Genomic DNA, 20,030 nt, shown 5'->3' with positions numbered 1-20,030 from the left:
GAAAGCCGTTAAAGTGACTTTATGATTACCCGTGCTGCAAAGGATAGTTAGTTCTACGTATGGTTCATAGGATCCATTTGGGGCTAGAACCCAGGACAGGGTCTGTTGTTTTTTTTAATCATCTGAGGCGTATAGATAGAATATTTTCCTCTTGTAAAAAATAACATGCTTATTTAAAGCCATCAAAAAACATGCTGTCGAATAGAGGAAAAAAACAATTATATCCATCACAGTCAGAACATTGGACGTTCTTTTCGGGCGGAGAATCAGTATAAAGGATTTTTTTTGCTTCAGATGTACATAAGTTGGCGGTCAATCTAATTTATCGTTAATTGAGTTCTGTTCATCGGGATGATCTCCACTGTTTGATCAGTAGATGTGTTTAACGTGTTATGTCTTCAGTTTGCTGCAGTCCATAGTCACTGGCTTGAGTGAGCATGCTAACTAACGCCACGTGCTTCGTGTCTGAATGGAATACCTGATGGCAGTATTGCATTTGGGACACCTTTTAGTTATTTTCGTTGCTGCTTCTTCTCGTAAACGCTGAAATAAAATATTTCTTTCTTGAGGACTCAATTTGATCATTCTTCATCAAGTATCAAGTGGAAGGAGCTTAGGTAGAGGATGGCACGAACAATAAACGACCTGATTCGGATATGTTTGTTTGATGCATAGCCTGTGCTACCGAGTGGGGTGACCATAGAGACCATTCGAATGATCACTGAGTGAAGTATGCCGAGATGAATGTCCCACGTGGAGCAAATTCACCAACAAAAGGCAAACAGCGAAATATAACCAATAGGTTCAAGGTACGTAGGATGGATGTATCTTCAGCACAATTTTGCTGTGATTTTGAAACAATCGTGCGCTTGCATTTACATTACTTTATGTTGTGTTTTCGTTTGGCGTATTCTACTAATTAATTAAAAATTCTAAATCCTAAAGCAGTAGGGAGTGGTAAGCCGAACAGCCGCGAGTACACTCCAATGACTTCAAAAACCTTAGAGAGCTTTATGCGTTGACCGTAAAAAATTAGCAACAAATACCAGCACTTAACCGCCCCTAAACACTTTAAAGTTCAGAATTTCTTATCCTATCGGAAAAGTTACCCGTTGGAAAAGACTAAAGTGGTCACACAAAACACAACCAGAACACATTAGTATGAACAATGCAACAAAACAAACGCCACCGGATACCAATAGAACAAGCACGCGTGCCAAGGAAGAAGAACAAAATCCCTCCCTCTAATCAATCACGAACCAAAACAAACCACCTCTGCGGAACGCACACATACACCACGCCACCACCACCACCACCACCTTCGAATGTGTCTCAATCGCCATAGCAACCAAGCAATGCCACCACCACTCTCTGCCATTTTCTGCCAACGTACACAAGCCACATTCAACCTTCCTTTTCACACATCTGCACGTACGCATCAAAGTAACACGCGAAATTAACGCTGAAATACACTTCCACGCAAGAGCAGCTAGATTTTTCACCTCGAGGCTTTTCTCTTCACGTTTATTCCACTTATCTCGATGCACACACACACACCAACCTAAAAAAAAAACTTTCCACAAATCTGCCCCTGCCCACACCCGGTGAGGCGGCCGCTGTTCGCCGCCAGGCACGGACAGACCAGGATGGACGCGCAGTGTGTTTTACGGGGAAAACTTAAACCATACGCTGGATCAGCTCGTTGATCTTGTCCTCGCGGTTGCCGAAGTCGCCGCCCTCGACGTAGTGGTTGTTCTTCTTGCGCCAGCCGCCGGTCGGCGTGTTCAGCTTGAACGGCCACAAGAAGTTGCTCACCTTCTTGAAGCACGCGCCGCCGGTGTAGATGTGGTGCACCATATCCTCCACACACTGTAGGCGGTGGCCACGGAGCTTACGCTCGATCACGAAGTTGTCGGTGATCGGAATGCGGCTGTGTCGGTGCTGTAGGATGGAGAGAAGGAACATTGAGCAGGTTAGTATGGCGGGGCGGGCGCAATCAATTCCCTGAGGGGGGGAGGAAACGCACCTTTACGAAGCCACGCTTGTAGATCAGATGACGAACGGACTTCAGTGTCGGGTAGCCGTAGGTAATGTAGGGCTCGGCAATGCGCAGCATGTTCTTGGTGGCCTTGTTCAGCTTGATGAACGTGCCGTTGTTGATCTGGCGCAGACGGAACAGCTGCAGCACCTTGCGCACCTTCGGGGCAACCTTGTTGATACTGAACGCGGTGAGGGGGAGGAGAAAGGCGTGCATTAGCATTCATTTCGGGGCCACAACTTTTCCTTGGTGCCGGAGCTTCTTAAGACCATCCAACCACTTACCCACGGATACGGATGACAAACGCCACCTTCGGCTCGGCCGGGATGTAGATGTTGCCCTTCTCCTTGGCAATGCGGGCCTGCTCCACGACGGCACGCTCCGTCTTCAGATACTTCTTCTCGTAGTTCATGGCGCGGAGCAGGTTCTGCTTGCGGCGCAGCAGCCGCACCGCACGCAGCTTGCGGCGCTGCAGCAGCACATTCGGTTTGCAGCCTCGCTTGCACTTGGCAATCTTCAGCCACGATTCCGGCACCACGGGCAGCCGCTTCACCTTCTTCGCGCCGGCCTCCTTCGGCTTCGCATCCTTCGTGGCCGCCGGTTTGGCAACGGCCGGCTTTTTCACTGCCTGCGGGGCACTCTTAGCCTTATCAGCCATCTGTAGGGAGGGAAAGCGCACGGTTAGCAGGGCCGATTTCACTGTTGTTGCGCTATTTTTCGGGCAGGAAAACAATGCACCGTTCCTACCTTCAGCACGTTGTACGTCGAAAAGACCGAAAAAGTAGGAAGTTGTCATCAGTTGGTAGCGCCGTAATTTGACAGCCCGGCAAACGTCAACGGCGGGGCGAAAATGGTGAGTTTCCGTATGGGGCGAACTCGGCAAAACAGGGCAAGATGGCTAGAGGGGTTGTAGATGTACCTTGGGATGCGTTTGAAATTTCAAAATAACCGGTGGCGAAATTATAAACAAATGTTTGGAATTTTTTTTTGCAGAAAATGTGGTTCGTGGGCAATTATCATACAGTTATAGAGCGATGGGGTACAATTCAATTAAAAAACAAAATCTATGTCACAATAATAATAACAGTCAAAGCAGACTGCTATTAACGGCGCAGCTAACGGTCAATTTTATTTTTATTAACGGTTTTACGTTAATAAGGACAGTTTATATAAAAATGTAAGGATGTGCCCGCATTGTAATATAGAACGCATATTCTATTGCACCACTTGACTGTCATTTAAAAACGAAACGATAAAATAATCTAATGTGTTGTAAGATTCGTTTGAATATCTTCTGAGTCCGAATTCTCAGTGATAAAAGAATTACCGTTTGAACGTGATGTAACAATCTCTTCGGCAGTTAAAACTCAATTCTTTATCCAAAACAGGATAACGATAATTTTTTTTTCAACTTCGTTTAAAAAGCCGTTATACAAAGAGCCTTGACACCGATAATGCTATTTTCAGAAGATTTCACCTACGTCAAAGCATAGAGGGGATCAAACGAAGAACGATTGGGAATGACTGATCTGATCCAGTGGTTATAAATGTGATATAAATCGCTTAGGAGGTCGTGGACAGCGTCAATTTTTAATAGTTAGAGGAGACCTACTATCTTGGAAACGGTTGTATCGTATCGGGTGACTCGGACAAATACACAACATCTTCATTATAATATGGATATTCATTATTATTACAAATCTTACCAACTAGTTGCTCCATGAGCTTCTGATTACTTCTTAAAGGTTCTGATAATGGAGATCCTTATGCTAGAAGTTCTTGGTTGGATACTGGATACACACCTGTTGACTCATACTTGATAGACAGTAGGGGACTTCTCGAGGAGATTAATTGAATCTCGAGAAGATTAAGGACATGTATTACAGCGTTTACCATGGTTTTTTATTGTTTCCCAAGAATTTTATATGCTTTTTAAAATAGTTTCTAAGCGTTTTTCATATTATTTAATCTTTGTTTTCTTTCAAAAATATTGAGAGAATGCCAATAAACTGCAGAAACGATAAAAAAAGGAATATGATAAGACGAAACAAAAACTCGATTTAAAATAAAAAATGGAGAAAAAAGTAAATCCTGTATGTGGTCGTAATTGTAGACAGTGAAGTCACAAGTGACATACGGTGATATTATTAGCAAATCGTTCTGAATAAAGCCCACGTTAGAAGTTGAAATTGAACCTGAAGTTTTGGGGGTTTCTGATATATTTCAATACATCTTTATCAGAAATATTGCTTATCGTACACCAATAGAAAGGATATGTAATTTCCCAACTTAATAGACTATAAAAAATATTGACATAATAAATTAAATGCATTTCCATGTTATTCCTTGCGTTGTTCACAGTGAAAAAAATAATGGTCAGCGGCGAATCACAAGGAAATGTAATAAATTCATTATTTCAGTATGCTGGTGTACGATAAGCCATATTATGATAAATATCCAATAAAATATAGCAAAAAAAAATCACTTTCACGCAAGGTCTAAAGCAACCATAAGGACTCCTCAAACTCCTGAGATTGGCAAGCCTTCCAGAAGACACGAAATATGAGATATTGTCCTTTACGAAGACAAGATCTGGACCGTTCAAATGAATGATACGTTAAAGATACGAATGATCTTTAACCGAATGCTAAACACGTGTTGAGGAGGAAGATTCAGTTCGGTCTTGTTAAGCCTGGCTTCGGTGAGCCAGAGAGCTTAACACGAAAGCTTAAGACGATTGCAAATAATCCGCCTAATCACGGCACTCGCACGGAAGGTCGAACGGAAAGTGACATGGCAAATTAAACGTAGTTAATTTGATTTTTTTCATTTTCATGTACGTAGGATTGTTAAAAAACTTCTAAACGTCCTTAAAACTTTCATTGACTCGAGTTGGTTGGTTTGATTCCGAAATATTTTTCCGTTCGATTCAAAGCCGTGATCAGGCGGAAAGTCCCACCAGGAAGACGCAGACGTAGATTTCTCATAAGTAGATAAACTCCAACTCCTAGACTTGGAGCCAGGGTATTTTCCTTACCTCTTTCCTACCTTTCATGAACAGCGGATGTGATCGCTCGACATGTTGCTTTCACTTTGTCAAACGTTTAACATTTTATTGTCCTCAAACACTTGTTTGTGTGCCATTTTATTTGTCGGTAAATACTTCAATTATAAAGATTACATTTAAACCAACTGCACCCAAAACCGTTCCCCTTACGTTTACCCCCGCGTATGCGCCTCAACTGTGCGCACCTTACATTTTCACAATCTCCACACTGCCACCGCGCCGTGGATCGTAAGCCGCCTGCACCAGATGTTCCGCTGCATCCTGCACAATGCCGGTCGCCGCCGCAAACCCAGCGTCCGGCGTTTTCTCCTTCACCCGGTGCCCCTTCGCTACCAGCCCATCCAGCACGGTCTGGGGAAAGCCAGCCTCATAGTCGACCCACATCGGGGCCAGCTGATGGTGCAGCCGCTTCTCGTTCATGATCGTGGCGAGATCATCACCAAACACCAGATGCCGATAGATCATGATGGCCGTTGCGCTGGTAATGCGCGAACCACCCGCACCACCCAGCACCATGCGGACTGCACCGTTCCGATCGGTCACGATCGAGGGTGTCATCGAGGAGAGTGGGATTTTGCGCGGCGCTATAAAGTTGGCGGGCGATGCCGGCAGCCCGTACGTGTTGACCGTGCCCGGTGTGGAAAAGTCGTCCATTTCATCGTTCAGTATGATGCCGGTCGACTGGGAGCGTATTTTAGCGCCAAGTCTGGAAGGAAATGATGATGATGATGATGACTTCCTTTTTGTAAGATAATGGCATTCGCCCTCATTTACACCTACAGATAGTTAATGGTGCTTGTGGCCGACACGGCATCACCGTTCGGCGCCAGCACGCAGATGTGGGCCGTTCCCTTGTCCTCCACGTCGGCAAACTCCGCCCCATAGTACGCAAAGTCGTCGTGCGTACGCTCGTCACTGATCAGCTGCTCGCGCACGTACGCCGCAAACTGGGGATCGGTCAGGTTGCGTATGACCGCGACCGCTTCCGGCGTGAAGGCCGGATCGCCGATGCGCGTACGCAGCCCGTACGCAAACTTCATGCTCTCGACGATGCGATGCCAGCTGAGCGGATCGGTCGCGCTCATGTTCGCGTACCCGTCCAGCACGCGCAGCATAAAGTTCTGCACCGTCCCGCTGCCCGGCACGACGATCGAGTGGACGCGTTCGCCGGCAGCCAGCGTTACCGTGTCCGGTGCCTCCCAGCGTGGTCTGCAAAAAGGGGAACGAGGGGGGGGGGGGACAAAGAGGATCATTATTTTGTAACATTTCCTTGGTTTTTTTTCCAGCTCTTACCTGTAGCTTAAAAAGTCCTCCTCCTCTATAATACTGCCGAACGATTTCAGATCCTTCAGGACCAGGCGCAGCAGCGTCCCGTTTGCGCTGTACAGACTGTCCACTCCTTCGGCCGCTACGATGCGCAACGTTTTTGCCAGCTGCAGCCGCTTGATTGTGTCCCCTTCCTGCCACGTGCGGTTCGTTGCCGAATTGAAAAACACTTCCCGCATCGAGGGCTCTGCGTAGAGTTGTCGCTCAACGCGCGCCAGTATCCGGCTCAGATAGGGCGTCACCAGGTGGCCCCGTTCGCAGAGCTCGATCGTTGGCTGTACCAGTGCTGCCCACTCTAGCCGACCGTACCGTTGATGTAGCTCCCAGTATCCCTTCAACTCGCCCGGCACGGCAACGGTAAGGCCACGCGTATCCTGCCCGCGTTCCTTCGCTACGCGCAACATACTGCGCTCCGCAGCGGCCGGTGCCGATTCGCGTGCATTTAGCGTTTCCACCGTACCGTTCTGGCGGTCGTAGATGGTCAGCAGAAAGCCGCCGCCCAGGCCCATACTTTGCGGGCAGGTCACGCCTTCGCAGAACAGCGTGGCGATGGCAGCGTCGGCGGCGGTACCATTCTGGCGCAGGATTTGGGCCCCGATCGCGGCACACTCGGCACCGTTCGCGACGACCGCACCGGTACGGTGATGATGGGCGATAGGTTCACCCGGTGGAGGGGGGAGTGTTATGTTGCCCTGGGTGGCTAGCACAAACACGACGATCAGGATTGTGAGTATGATCGCTGCGATCAGCAGCGAGAGAATGGTTCTGCGCTTCATGATGCTGGGGGCGGGTCGATGAGTGTTCTATCGACACGCACTGCTTAATTTCTTTTTTAAGCAAAAACAATGTATTTAATGAGACATTTATTTATTTTTCTTGTTTATGGGAGTTAAAAAAAAGCCGAGAACACTGTTAGAACATGCTGGTGGAAAGTGTGTTAATATCTACTACCGAACCGATGCACAGTCGAAGCTACACTAAGCTAAATGTTACATGCATTCCTGTATGGTCCCCGTATATTCCATCATTTTTGGAGGCATGCGAACGTGTGTTAGTTAAGCTGTTTTGCCGGTCAATTTCGTGCCGCTGATAACAGGATCGATGGCGCGTAACCCGCTAGATGACCTGTTCATGCTTCGACGCCACCTTGGGCATCATCCATCATTTACGTAACGCTAAAGTTGCATTTTTTTATTCCGGGCCTGGCCTGTGCTATTGCCACAAAATGTAGCTCTGGAAGAATCCCCCTTCAATCTGATTTATGTAGCCGAATCTGATTTCGGAGCCAATTCCGATTCTGGAGCCGATTTTGATTCCGGAACCGATTCCGATTCCGGAATCGATTTCGATTCCGGAATCGATTTCGATTCCTGAACCGATTTTGATTCCGGAACTGATTCTGATTCCGTAACCGATTCCTATTTCGGAACAGATTTCAGACTCAATTCCGATTCCAGAAACGATTCCGATTCCGATTCCCATTCCTCGATCGATCTATTCTTGTGAAGATGCCGAAACCGACTCCGATTTCGAAGCCGAATCTGATTACGGAGCCAATTCCGATTCCGGATTTTGATTCCGTAACTGATTCCGATTCCGGAACCGATTTCGATTCCTGAACTGACTCTGATTCTGGAACTGATTCTGATTGCGGAAGCGATTCCGATTCCGGAAGCGATTCCGATTCCGGAACCGATTCCGATTCCTGAACCGATTCCGATTCCGGAACCGATTCCGATTCCTAAACCGATTCCGATTCTGGAACCGATTCCTATTTCGAAACAGATTTCAGACTCAATTCCGATTCCAGAAACGATTCCGATTCCGATTCCCATTCCTCTATTCTTGTGAAGATGCCGAAACCGACTCCGATTTCGAAGCCGAATCTGATTACGGAGCCAATTCCGATTCCGGATTTTGATTCCGTAACTGATTCCGATTCCGGAACCGATTTCGATTCCTGAACTGATTCTGATTCTGGAACTGATTCTGATTGCGGAAGCGATTCCGATTCCGGAAGCGATTCAGATTCCGGAACCGATTCCGATTCCTGAACCGATTCCGATTCCGGAACCGATTCCGATTCCTAAACCGATTCCGATTCTGGAACCGATTCCTATTTCGGAACAGATTTCAGACTAAATTCCGATTCCAGAAACGATTCCGATTCCGGAACCGATTCCGATTCCCATTCCGGAAACGATTATGATTCTGGAGCCATTTCCGTTGTCGATTCCAATTAAGGATCAGATTTTGGAACCAATTTCGGAGCCGATTCCGCAATCGATTCCGGAAACTGATTCCGGACATACTTCCGGAATCGATTCCAGAAAACTTTGGAGCTAGCCGGTATCGATTCCGACGGAAACATCGATTTCCATCACCATTACTTTATTTACTTTATTCTTATTGAAATTGAAATTACTTTATTCAACGAAATCGAGATTTTAATTATTTCTTATTTTTTTAGGCCGTCCACAAGGACAAAGGACGCGTGGTATGCCCGAATTGAGGTGGCAAGATGGCGTGGAGGCCGGAATGACGGATTAGCAGACTAAGGAGCGAGACCGTGAGGAGGTTCGGACACTCCTGAGGCAGACCAAGACAAAGCAAAGCGTTTATAGCGCCGGATAAGTTAGTAACTAATATCCGTAACAATATTCTCAGTCTCATCAAAAAGCATTGTGTTTCGTTAGTTGGGTTTCTCCACTGTTTGTTATTGCTTTTTTAATCAAGCGTTTACTGTTTGCCGTCTAAAGGAAGGCTGAGATTGTAGGTCGTTTAGACCCCCCGTCGAGGAGTTGTTTAAGACATCTAACAATTAAGTATTAAGTACTAAGACCCTTTTGAGTTATTAAGTAAGCAAACCCTTTCAAACATGTTTGTTGTAGCTCTTTACATATACATTGGAAGGGCTGTTTGGTAATATTTATTCAATTTCGTACAAAATAAGACTCACAACTGTATGCCCCTCTTCAGAATGTTTGAAATCGTCCGAGTTTGAGAGGAATTGGATAGTAATTATATGTTAAAAATCAAGATTATAGGCGTTACGTAATTGATGGATGACACCGCGCTTGGGTGCTTTGGGTTAGAAGTACGCGAAGATTAGTCATGGTGTTACGTGCGGAAAGGAAGCGGTGCGATTTGCTGTTAGGATAGGATGCTGTCCCCATTATTGCTGTTGTTGCTATACATCACACGTACGCACACGTGATGTTTGCTCTTTAAATCTCATTTTATTATACAAAATCTGGTAACTAGGTAACGATTGTACAGACGTATACTGGTGTCGACATAAATGAATTGTAATATCACTAACAACAATACTAAAACAAAACGGCAAGCTATCGTTACAGGAACCCCACACGCAGCTCCGGTCTCCCTCTCTTCCCATTTGTTCCTTCTATCTATCTTTCTAATGATATGTATCTGGCATGGATACAAACACACGCACAGCACAAATTAACAACTAGTGCTAGTGCAATCCTGCAAAATCTCGATACTGCCCGATCGTCGCGGATCGTACGTCGCTTCGATGAGGGTGGACATTGGTGTGCCGCGTGCGTGGCGTACGATTGCGGTCAGCGCCGCAAACCCACCGTCCGACGCAGCCTGCACGCAAACGTGCCCGCGCGCTTCCAGCCCGGCGATCACGACCGGATCGAATCCCTTCTCGTACTCGATCGACATCGGCGCGAGCTGATGGTGCATCCGGGGCGCCCTAATGATAGTGCCGAGCGTTTCGCCAAACAGCAGGTGCCGCACGATCAGCTGCATCGTGGCGGTGGTAATGCGCGAACCGCCCGCACTGCCCGCCACGATGCGCACGTCCCCCGTGTCATCGGTAACGATTGTCGGTGTCATCGAGGAGAGCGGCCGTTTGCCGGGCACGATAAAGTTGGCCGGCGATGCGGGCAGCCCGTACGAGTTGATCAGCCCGGGCGTGGAGAAATCGTCCATCTCGTCGTTCAGCACGATACCGGTCGAGGGGGAGCGTATCATTGCGCCCAAGCTGTCGATAGACGATAAAGAGCAACGGGGGAGAGAGAGTGTTTGAGGAACGGTGCCGGAACATACACACAGCATACACACACAAGCACACTTACACACTGTTGATGGTGCTGGTGACCGCGACGGCATCACCGTTCGGCGCAAGGATGGACACGTGGGCCGTGCCCTGGTCGCGCTCGTTGGAAAACTCCGCGCCGTAGTGTGCGTACTCGGCGTGCGTCCGATCGTTCTGGATCGTTTCCGAGATGTAGCGGGCGTACGTTTTGCTCGCCAGCTTGTCCAGATTGTCCTCGATGCCGGGCACGAAGGCCGGGTCGCCGAGGCGCGTGCGCATGCCGTAGCCGTGCTTGAAGCTTTCCACGATCCGGTGCCAGGACAGTGGGTCGTCCGGTCGCAGCTCGTCGTAGTTGTCCAGGATGTTAAGCATGTAGTTCAGTACGGGACCGCTGCCGGGCAGCGGGAACGAGTACACGTGACTAGACTTTCTAATACTGGTTCGTGCCGGAGCAACCCACCGTGGTCTGCGAATGGCAAATTGGGCCGAAAGCGTTAGACGAGATCATACCTGACCCTAGACACAGACAGACGCACAGACTGGAAGGATAACCTACTCGTAGTTGTAAAAGTCGTCCTCGGTGATGATGCTGCCGAACAGTTTGAGATCGCGCATCAGCATCGGCAGCAGCGTCCCGTTGCGGCTGTACAGTGCGTCCGCGCCTTCGCGCGCAATCACCTCGAGCGTGTCGGCCAGCGTTGGGCGCTTCAGCCGATCGCCCTCCTGCCAAGTTTGATCGGTGGCCGGGTTGATGAACACATCGCGCAGCGTTGGTATGTTGCGGATGCGCTGCTCGCGGCCTTTTAGGATGCGCTCCAGGTAGCCCGTTACAAGGTGGCCTTCGCGGCACAGTCGTACCGTCGGTTCGACCAGCTCCTTCCACTCCAGCCGTCCGTAGCGCTGGTGTAGCTCCCAGTAACCCTTCACCTCACCGGGCACAGCGACCGCCAGTCCGCCCTGTACCGACGATTGGTTCACGTACATGTCCTTGGTGGCGGCGGCCGGTGCCACTTCGCGTGCGTCCAACGCCACGGCCGTGTTGGTGTCGCGGATGTAGATCGTGGCCAGGAAGCCACCGCCGAGACCCATGCTCTGGGGGCAGGTTACACCTTCGCAGAACAGCGTTGCAATGGCGGCATCCACTGCCGAACCGTTGCGCCGCAGGATGTCTGCACCGATGCCGGCACACTCGATGCCGTTGGAGGTGACGGCGGCTCCGGTAAGCCGGGCATGCTGATTGTCTGAACTGTCACGCGAGCGAAGCCCGACGGTGAGGCCGACGGCAAGGGCGACGATCACTATCGCTGCTAGGACGGATAGCAGCAGAAGCTTTTTCTTATTGACATTCAATCTGCAACGTGACACAGGTGCAGGATTGTAAGAGCGGTTGAAGAGGTTATGGGGTAGATCACGGCAGCAAAGTGTAACAAACACATGGTTTTGTGTAGTATGATTTGAAGACAGCACACAATGAGAGGATCAAATTTTGTCTTGAATTCCAAGATTTAGGATACCAATTACAAAGATCTCTTCACACAGTTCTTCTTGTTGGGCACAACAGTTGGAAACAGTTGAGGAATGCTTCAGCCGTCTTGATCGCATCTAAATATGTTTGTTTAAAGACAGTGTGGCTTAAAGATGAGTTCAATGTTTTGACAACGATCGAAGATTCACAATTGCTAATCGTTACTGCACTTTGCAACTATATGACTAGGATAAGGCAATATACCACAAAATAACGATCTTTTAACGGTGGAAGTGATCACGAAAACTTTTGTTTCGTACATCAATATCCCAATTCATTTACTCGAGCCCAACTGTCTTTTCTCTCCATTGGACTACTGTGTAACTCGAGATGAGCTGTGAGCTGACTACGGACTACGCAAACATAAATGATATTTTTTCCTTCCTTGCGGTTGATATTGAAGAATTCCTCATTTTTCTGACCATTGCAATCTAGTGCTTTAGTTTATGGTCTATGTTTATTTTTACTATAATGACAACCTATATCAACAAGCAAGACGTTCTCACGAGTTGTAGCCTCGGGTATTCAGCTGTAGCTCCACGTGCGGTGTCACATATCATCCCAAGACAACCCGACGCATGCGCAGCTCCCATACGCAGCAGCCTCAGAATCGGGTATCGAGTGATCCCCGTGCAGTGTAGCAGACGATCGCACCACTTTGAAAACAATTCGAAGGAAGGTTTATCTTACATGGACTACAAAAGAAGCAACTCGATTTTTGTTTTAAATTGTATTAACAGCATCAAAAACATAATAAAGTATGCTAAAAAAGGGTGTAAGTCGGTTCCACGTGAGCTATTAACCTAAGTTAAGCTAAGAGAACATTGTTATTGCTTTAGGAGGAACTTGAAGATGCGAAAGATGAACTTGTTTGGTTTCCATTTTATAATTTCACACACAAAAAAAAACAATCCAGGTTATTGAACCAAACGATCTAATATTCTTCGTGAATATACCAAGGAGGAGAATGAGATATCAGAATCTTTGGCCAAAATTATCAACATTCGCTGATTATAACCTGTGTAACCTAAGAGCGTAGAGTTCGTCGCCTAAAGTCACTGCTTAAAATGGGAGCCTATAGTAAACCTACAATTTCCATATATTCTTGCCGAATAGTAGAATCCAAGGATAGTAAAAAGATTGCATGAGCCACTGCGTAGAATGCAGTGCGCAGTACCATAAAAGCTCTCCATCCCTAACTAGATGCTGTTGTGATGGCACCTGCATGTTGTGAGTTTGCCAGATAAATGAGCCCAACGAGAAGATCTAGAGCGGCTAAGGTCGTAATTAGCTTGGAAGAGGTATTTTATTGAAGACTATACTGAACGAGAAGATCGTGGGCCAAGAGTTGAAATACTAATTACAAAGATCACTCTTGTCCTCACTTTGCTCTTCGGGCTCTTAGCTCTTCACAACAACCATTATCAGCGTCAGTCTAGGCCATAAAGCTCACAGCAAGATGGGGGACACCCCAATCTTAAAACAATAATTTCCAATCTTAAATGCTCCTCATGAGATCCATTCATGAGGTATGTGGTAGGATCCACTTGTAACCGGCGCGGAAGTGCCGTGACGTCCGAATTCACCGCAATCTCCGATGCTCCGATAACGACCTTCAGAAAATGGGTAGACCAACCTACCGGAGCTCACACCCTGTGACGATGACCACCCAAGAACCGCCTCGACGGAATCTCTTACGTTTATCAACCGGCGGAACAATAAAAGTGATCGTGACTGATAACTCGGAATGGAGCTACGGCAAACGATAGCATGCTTTGGCACAGAAGACATTTACGACATTTGCTCAAGCATGGCGCAGCAGTTATCTACGGCCACAGTTTTGGAATGATTCTTCACTTTATCTAACCTAGAACACCAACTAATTGCCCATCTAAAGACATTGCTCGCTTGGGATGAGCTTACGGACACACACACTGGAGGAAATACTTCAAACTTGACAACCGCTTCAAAAGTGCCAGCACGCGTCGGAATAAGCCAAACAGCTTTACAGGAGGGCGCCAACAAGCCAACCACACACGGTAGCTAACGGGTTCACCTGAACGAGTGCTTAGAGTGGACAGTGGACAACAGTGCAACCGACCACGTGCATTCCCTCTCTTCAAAAGCCGTGGAGACATAGACGTGCGGCACTTGTATAACAATAAAACTGTACACCCCTTACTGTTGCTAATTGTTGTCATACGTAGGGGGAGACCCAGAACCGTAACAACGACATGACGATGGGTGAGGATAATTAGTACCTCTGCTTCACCAACTGTCCCCATTTCCCGGCAGCGTCTACCTTCGTGACGGGTGCTTTTACCACTAAAAGGGCACAATTTGCGTACCAATTTGTCTGTTTATGTTTGCCCTGTCGGTGGTTCAAGGTGATCGGGCACCGAATTGGAGCATAGGCATCATCGATCGGGAGCGGCAATTAAGTTTGCAAGCGATCGTTCCACACAACCCTATTCACATGGAAAAAAAGGAAGGCAAAGAAGAAAAGCGAATAGCTTGAAGGGTTGTTACCCGTTACCTAGGCACACCTTGTAGGATGTTGTCACACGACCTTGTGTGCAAGAAAATTGGGGAACATTTAAGCGGTTTTTTGGGGAGCGATGTGCAACTCGTCGTACAAACGACATTCATCACGAACATGAACGCTTGTAAACGAGATCGCAGATAGCGTGTAGTGGGAAGTGGGAATTGTGCCGCCATTGAAAGTGATTGATAAAGTTGATAGCTTGTTAAACAGTAGTCCATACAGACAGATTGACACATGGACACACTTTCCCGCGTAGCGAGGGATACAGTTTGTTTTCCGATTGAACCACCACAATTGGGTGGGGGAAAAGATGAAATTCGCAAAACACTATTTATTGCCCATTCCGGCTACTCTGCGGGGAAGCCTGTCCCCAACAAATGTAGGCCAATTGTACATCACAATTGGGCGATGATTGATTGAACTAGTCCTAGTTTCTTAAGTGATCTTCGGGAAGTGTAGCAGGGTTTTGTTCTATTTTATTCTTCAATTAATAAAACGCCAGGCAAAAAGACAGAGAGAGAGAGAGCGAGAGAGAGAGCGTGAATGCAATGGGAAAGACACCCCACAACAAGGGTGTTAAATTTATTGGCATGATCGACGATTTTGGCACATTCCTATTACCATTCAAACTGTTCCGAACATCCGCAATCCGAAAGGCAAACACACACACACATTGGGTGTTAAATGGATTGTTGGCTATTTTTGGTCGACGCTTTGTGTCAGTCACAGTCTTACTGTATGACGATCGACGACGTTTGCCATCGATCCAGCATGGAAGGGAGCGCGAGCAAATGGAAAGGTACTACTATCAAACCTTTTGTGTAGTGCCCTGGCTGGTTCCCTGGCTGGTTGTTTTTCAATTATCTCCTGTTTTGTCAATTCATCGTCATGTCAAATAGAGAAAAGGATCTCCCCGTCTGTAGCTCCCTTTTCCGAGCCGGTGGTCCGGTGGCCAGCAAACGAACCACCCAACGGACCGCCGTATCAATCAGTCACGGGCGTCATGCTAAGTGTCACATAGTGAAGCAACAAACTGCGAATGAAAAGAAGTTTTTTTAAACGGAGTAGATTGCATAAGCGGACGGTGGCACTTGGTAAAGATCACTGTTCCTCCGCCAGTGGCACTGAAGTGGGTTGGTGCTTTCTCCCTTTGCAAGATCTCCCGTGCTCTCCATCTGATTTGGCTTCACATTGGAATCGGGGTTGTGCGAGATGTTGTCCATTGTGGATCGGGCACGTACCAAATGCTGCCATGCTCTCCCATGCCTATAGCTCACTCACCGTACGTCCAAGGCCAAATGGTACAGCTGCATCAAATAATAAGGGTGGTCTCCCATCATCCCCCCACAAGCCCTACATGCACGATACGAACAATAATGTGTGTGTGTGGAGGGCTTTTTTTTTTGCAACAATTCTATTATTCTCATTCAGACACAACCCTGATAGAGAGGACGGACGGACGAATGGGTTGCTGCTGATCGTCGTCGCCATTGGCGTCGCGGCCATCATTATCTCTCTCTAATGTATTCATCCATAGATTCCATAGATGTACGATCATGTTTGGAAAAAATCAGCCCTCAAAAAACCCCGTTTTGCACATTTTGTACAACGAGTTCCGTAATGGGCCTGGAAAATTATCTCGCCAAACCGAAACCGGAAATAGACTGAACCGTGTATGTATTCTAATAAAAAAGTTCATTCGCACTTGATGGATGCCCGAAAACTAGCTCGTCTAAAAATAAAAGAACCATTTGTCACAGGCATAACCACGTGTGATATGCTGGACCCGGGCGAACTGGCCAAAACTGTCCAGTCATTGATCCCCAATTTACCGTGTACTCTAGCAATCGGGATTAAAAATCCGTCATCATAATTGGTCCTTTCTAGATAACGCCAAACAATTGAGTGCGCGTATGAGGGCTTTATCTATCGTAGTGGAATGCTTCAGCACGCCGCCTTCATTTACCGGTTGAGGTACATTTGTGCTACGCGCTCTTGAATCTTGAATGTGGTTATCGCGGGAAGCGTTGTAAAATCGCCCCACAAAACCCCGTTTTACCCCCGTACACTACACCTCCCCACTTTTTCAAGATAATGTCAAATACTTGTTCGATACATGACAGAATGTTTGCACGCGGCCTGTCTACCATTCTTGTTCCACAGGTTGTGCTAGAGGCGCTGTGTTTGCAGTCGAGTACCGGGTTGACGCGAGTGTGGAGGAGTGGTACCTCTCATCCGGATGGCTTTTCCGATCGGTACACGCAGGCACTGGAACGATGAGAGGGTGTTTCCCCCCGCATGCACAAAGGGTTTCCATTGATCACCATAAGCATACAACACTTAATTCACATCTTCGGAGACGCATCGCATGGTTAGAATGATCCACATTATCTGATCGGTTTCTGTGTCGATCGCGATCAGAGTTTCGACTTATTTGCTAGTGTGTAACCTATGGTAGGAATCTCGCAACAAGCAGCGTGCACGTAAATAGAAGGGTGTTTGTAGGGGTGCGCTCAAGATAAATGTTGTGCCAGAGAAATGGGAAAGACTCAAGACCCCAAGAAATGATCCACTGTATGATGTAAAGGAAATAATAGATGCAGAACATAACGACACACACAGAGAGTTGCATAGCTAGGTTAACGCGATCGGTTCAAATCGATCTTCGGCAGGCAGTGAGTGATACAACCGCAAGCTTTGCGCAGGTGCTTGACGTGGCTCACAGCGAGGTGCGTTGTTAATGTTTTTTTTGCGTTTGTGGTTGTCAACTTACATCATTTTCTAACCCTCCGGGTTTGAAGTTAAAAAACACACACACACACGGGCGGGATCGTTGATACCGAGTGCCTAAAGTAACGCAATTTTTAAATAACCACTACACCACTTTCCGCAAACGCTAATTGAATTATAATCACAACTCCAATATGTATCACCCCGTTTTCGTTGTTTGATCACACACGCACTCAAAATTTCACTATGAGTTAATAGTAAGTATCGCAAACTTTACAGTCGGTTCTTTAGCAGAGATCTCGCTGGGGGGTGGGAAGGTTTACGCGCAGCAACACGTAAGAAAATCGATCACACCGTAGTAAAACCACATCTCTAGGGCACCACTGCCGAACCGCGACTGAGGCGACTGATAGCAGAGGCCAAGCGATATGAACCGCCTAATATACTCCGCGTACCGACTACGAGAGGTGTGTGAAGGGGGGGGGAGGGAATGTACCGGCGTCCACAACGACTGCACGCGGTCTGCCCGCAGCACAATAGACCCTTCCCACTGCGTCGTCGTGGGACGCTGGCCCTACGGCATACAGAGCGCGCGCGCGCTGCCCTGCTGGCAAATAATCACTCAATCTCAACCTCTCTATGCTCCAGCAGTGCATTGGATCGCTGCCGCCCGGTTGAAACGATTTTCGAGTGGCACACACTTACACACAGCTTGGTTGGTGAAACATCGTTTTAAAGTGCTTATAATTCATAGTAACAAAATAGCAAACAGTAGTGTTTTGCGATTGGAGTGGAATAATTGGAGTATCAATGCTTGTGATGTTGACAGAATACAACGTAACGTTAGAAGGTGTTTAGAAAGTGTGCTGAAATGATTTGAAGTATTGCAACCGATCATTGGTTTTGACAAAATTGCAGAAAAAGGATGGAAATACATCATGCCTGTAGTGTTCTACTCCGTGCTCTCAACACGAATGATCGTTCTCTTTATTGATCTCTTCACACTCGTCTTATTCCGCTTACCGTATACCTATTATCTGTACAAGTTTACGCACCGCTGCTGGTTAATCTACGCTCTCTAACCTTACCGTGCATCCAGACATGTCAAGTCAATTTCACGCAGTGAAGCGATTGCTTTTGTATGGACTTCTCATCGAATATCATTATATGTAATAGATTTTGGCTTCACGCTTCACAGTGCGACGCTATTTGGATGATATGTCTAGTTGCACGGCTAGGATTTGATAACGATACTACTTGTCCTTCTAATAAAAGATCAGGTATTATTTATTACCCGCTTTAAGTTGGTTTAAAACCCCTCATTCCGATATATCTTTGTTTGATGACCAATAGACACATAAATTGATTTTTTAACTACAGGCGGTCCCTGAAATACACGGTACCTCTTATATGCGGAATCGGAGATACGCGGTTTTCCAAATTTGACAGTTATTTGGGCAAATTGTACTGATTTGACACATAAATTGGCAAATAAAAATAATTTCTCTTTAGAATTTCTCGAATGTGAAAAACCATTTCAAAAGGTTTGAAACTGTAGTATTCAGTCAGTATAATATAAAATAATTGATAAAGTAGCTAAAACCTTGCAAAATTATACGAACATTAGTGATATTTTGGATGGAAAGTACGAGATTCGACTTACGCGGAAATTCGAGATACGCGGAATTTAGTGCCTGTTTTCGGCTAATGGGGAACCGTGTATCTCGGAGACTGCCTGTATAGGACAAGCTGATTCCAAAACGGTATCGCTCGCTAGAATGTGACTAGTAGTTTTTGAGATGATGGCCACTTTGGCGCATTCCATGCGGCAAAGTACCGGCAGCATGAGTTCCGTCACTCAGAAGCACTACTGAGTTTTGCCAACAGGGTAGCCACCAAGAGGATGCTGCCAAGAGGATCGTTGAAGATGCTCGTAAACATTGGCAAGCGTGTGTACTAGCGTTCTGCACTAGCGTGTGCCCAAATACTAGGTTAAACCGTGCGATCTCTCGCGACACAATCAAAGATAATTGTTTCGGAGACAGCATATTAATTATCTCATTGACGCGAAAGCGAACGCGCGAACGCTTGATCGATTGGCAGAATTTGATAAGGTTTACGAGGCGTTTATTTATTTCGCGATTGCACATTGATTGGTGCAGAAAGTTTTGGGAATAAATTTGTTTTGATGGTGCAGGTTTTTGGTCCGTATGGGGCCGGCATGATGTATTGTAATAAGGTTTGCGCGCCTGATGATGACAATTGATGGCAAATATCCCCACCCACAGTACGTTAGGTTCGATAGATTACGTAAGCAGATATTTGCAGATACAAGATATTTTAAATTCTAATTCTATATCGAAGGGAAATCGTTCTTCCTATTAACGAGATGGAACATGATGTGTCCGGAATCACGTGATCTAAATGTGTTAGCCTAAATTTCTTTCGCACAATACACTTCAACGGATCAATTTAACATTGACTTTTACGGAGTTAATTATACTGAGTTATATGAATTACGATGTGAAAGAACGACATGAGTTATTAATTTTAGTCACAATGATGTTATCATTACAATACATTTTCTATGCACGAAAGACACGAATGAGAAATGCAATAAAAGATCAATCGATCGGCACTCACCAGGTAAAATGTTTCCACGTTGCACGACCGGTATTCACCAAACTACCATACTCACATTCACTATGAAAATTTTTAATTTACTTATAA

At 46.6% G+C, this 20,030-nt stretch overlaps 2 protein-coding genes across 2 annotated transcripts; both read right to left on the bottom strand.

Annotated features, from left to right (window-relative positions):
• Positions 1–1,490: 1,490 nt before the first annotated feature.
• On the bottom strand, positions 1,491–2,891 carry LOC120903036 (60S ribosomal protein L7). The gene is made up of 4 exons (XM_040312220.1): positions 2,786–2,891; positions 2,323–2,696; positions 2,027–2,219; positions 1,491–1,941 (listed from the first exon to the last, which is right to left on the bottom strand). The coding sequence occupies exons 2-4, from the start codon at positions 2,694–2,696 to the stop codon at positions 1,678–1,680; spliced, it is 831 nt and encodes a 276-aa protein (XP_040168154.1). The 5' UTR covers positions 2,786–2,891; the 3' UTR covers positions 1,491–1,677.
• A 2,257-nt stretch (positions 2,892–5,148) lies between these two features.
• LOC120901433 (glutathione hydrolase 1 proenzyme-like) lies at positions 5,149–17,799 on the bottom strand. The gene is made up of 6 exons (XM_040309381.1): positions 17,344–17,799; positions 11,057–11,851; positions 10,541–10,966; positions 6,399–7,211; positions 5,886–6,314; positions 5,149–5,811 (listed from the first exon to the last, which is right to left on the bottom strand). Exons 1-6 carry the CDS (start codon positions 17,346–17,348, stop codon positions 5,292–5,294), a joined length of 2,988 nt encoding a protein of 995 aa, XP_040165315.1. The 5' UTR covers positions 17,349–17,799; the 3' UTR covers positions 5,149–5,291.
• Positions 17,800–20,030: the final 2,231 nt, after the last annotated feature.

The sequence above is a fragment of the Anopheles arabiensis genome, chromosome 3 (assembly GCF_016920715.1).
Source record: "Anopheles arabiensis isolate DONGOLA chromosome 3, AaraD3, whole genome shotgun sequence".
NCBI lineage: Eukaryota > Metazoa > Arthropoda > Insecta > Diptera > Culicidae > Anopheles > Anopheles arabiensis.
Note: the sequence above shows the minus strand (reverse complement) of the source record. Positions and strands in the feature narration are given on the sequence as shown.

What these genes read in the sequence shown, in the direction of transcription:
- LOC120903036 (XM_040312220.1), bottom strand. Translation starts at nt 2,696, where the DNA reads ATGGCTGATAAGGCTAAGAGTGCCCCGCAGGCAGTGAAAAAGCCGGCC. An exon ending in TTTGTCATCCGTATCCGTGG is followed by an intron (nt 2,220 to 2,322) that starts GTAAGTGGTTGG and finishes CACCGCGTTCAG; the next exon opens with TATCAACAAGGTTGCCCCGA. An exon ending in ACAAGCGTGGCTTCGTAAAG is followed by an intron (nt 1,942 to 2,026) that starts GTGCGTTTCCTC and finishes TCCATCCTACAG; the next exon opens with CACCGACACAGCCGCATTCC.
- LOC120901433 (XM_040309381.1), bottom strand. An exon ending in GACGACTTTTACAACTACGA is followed by an intron (nt 10,967 to 11,056) that starts GTAGGTTATCCT and finishes TGCCATTCGCAG; the next exon opens with ACCACGGTGGGTTGCTCCGG. An exon ending in GAGGACTTTTTAAGCTACAG is followed by an intron (nt 6,315 to 6,398) that starts GTAAGAGCTGGA and finishes CCCTTTTTGCAG; the next exon opens with ACCACGCTGGGAGGCACCGG.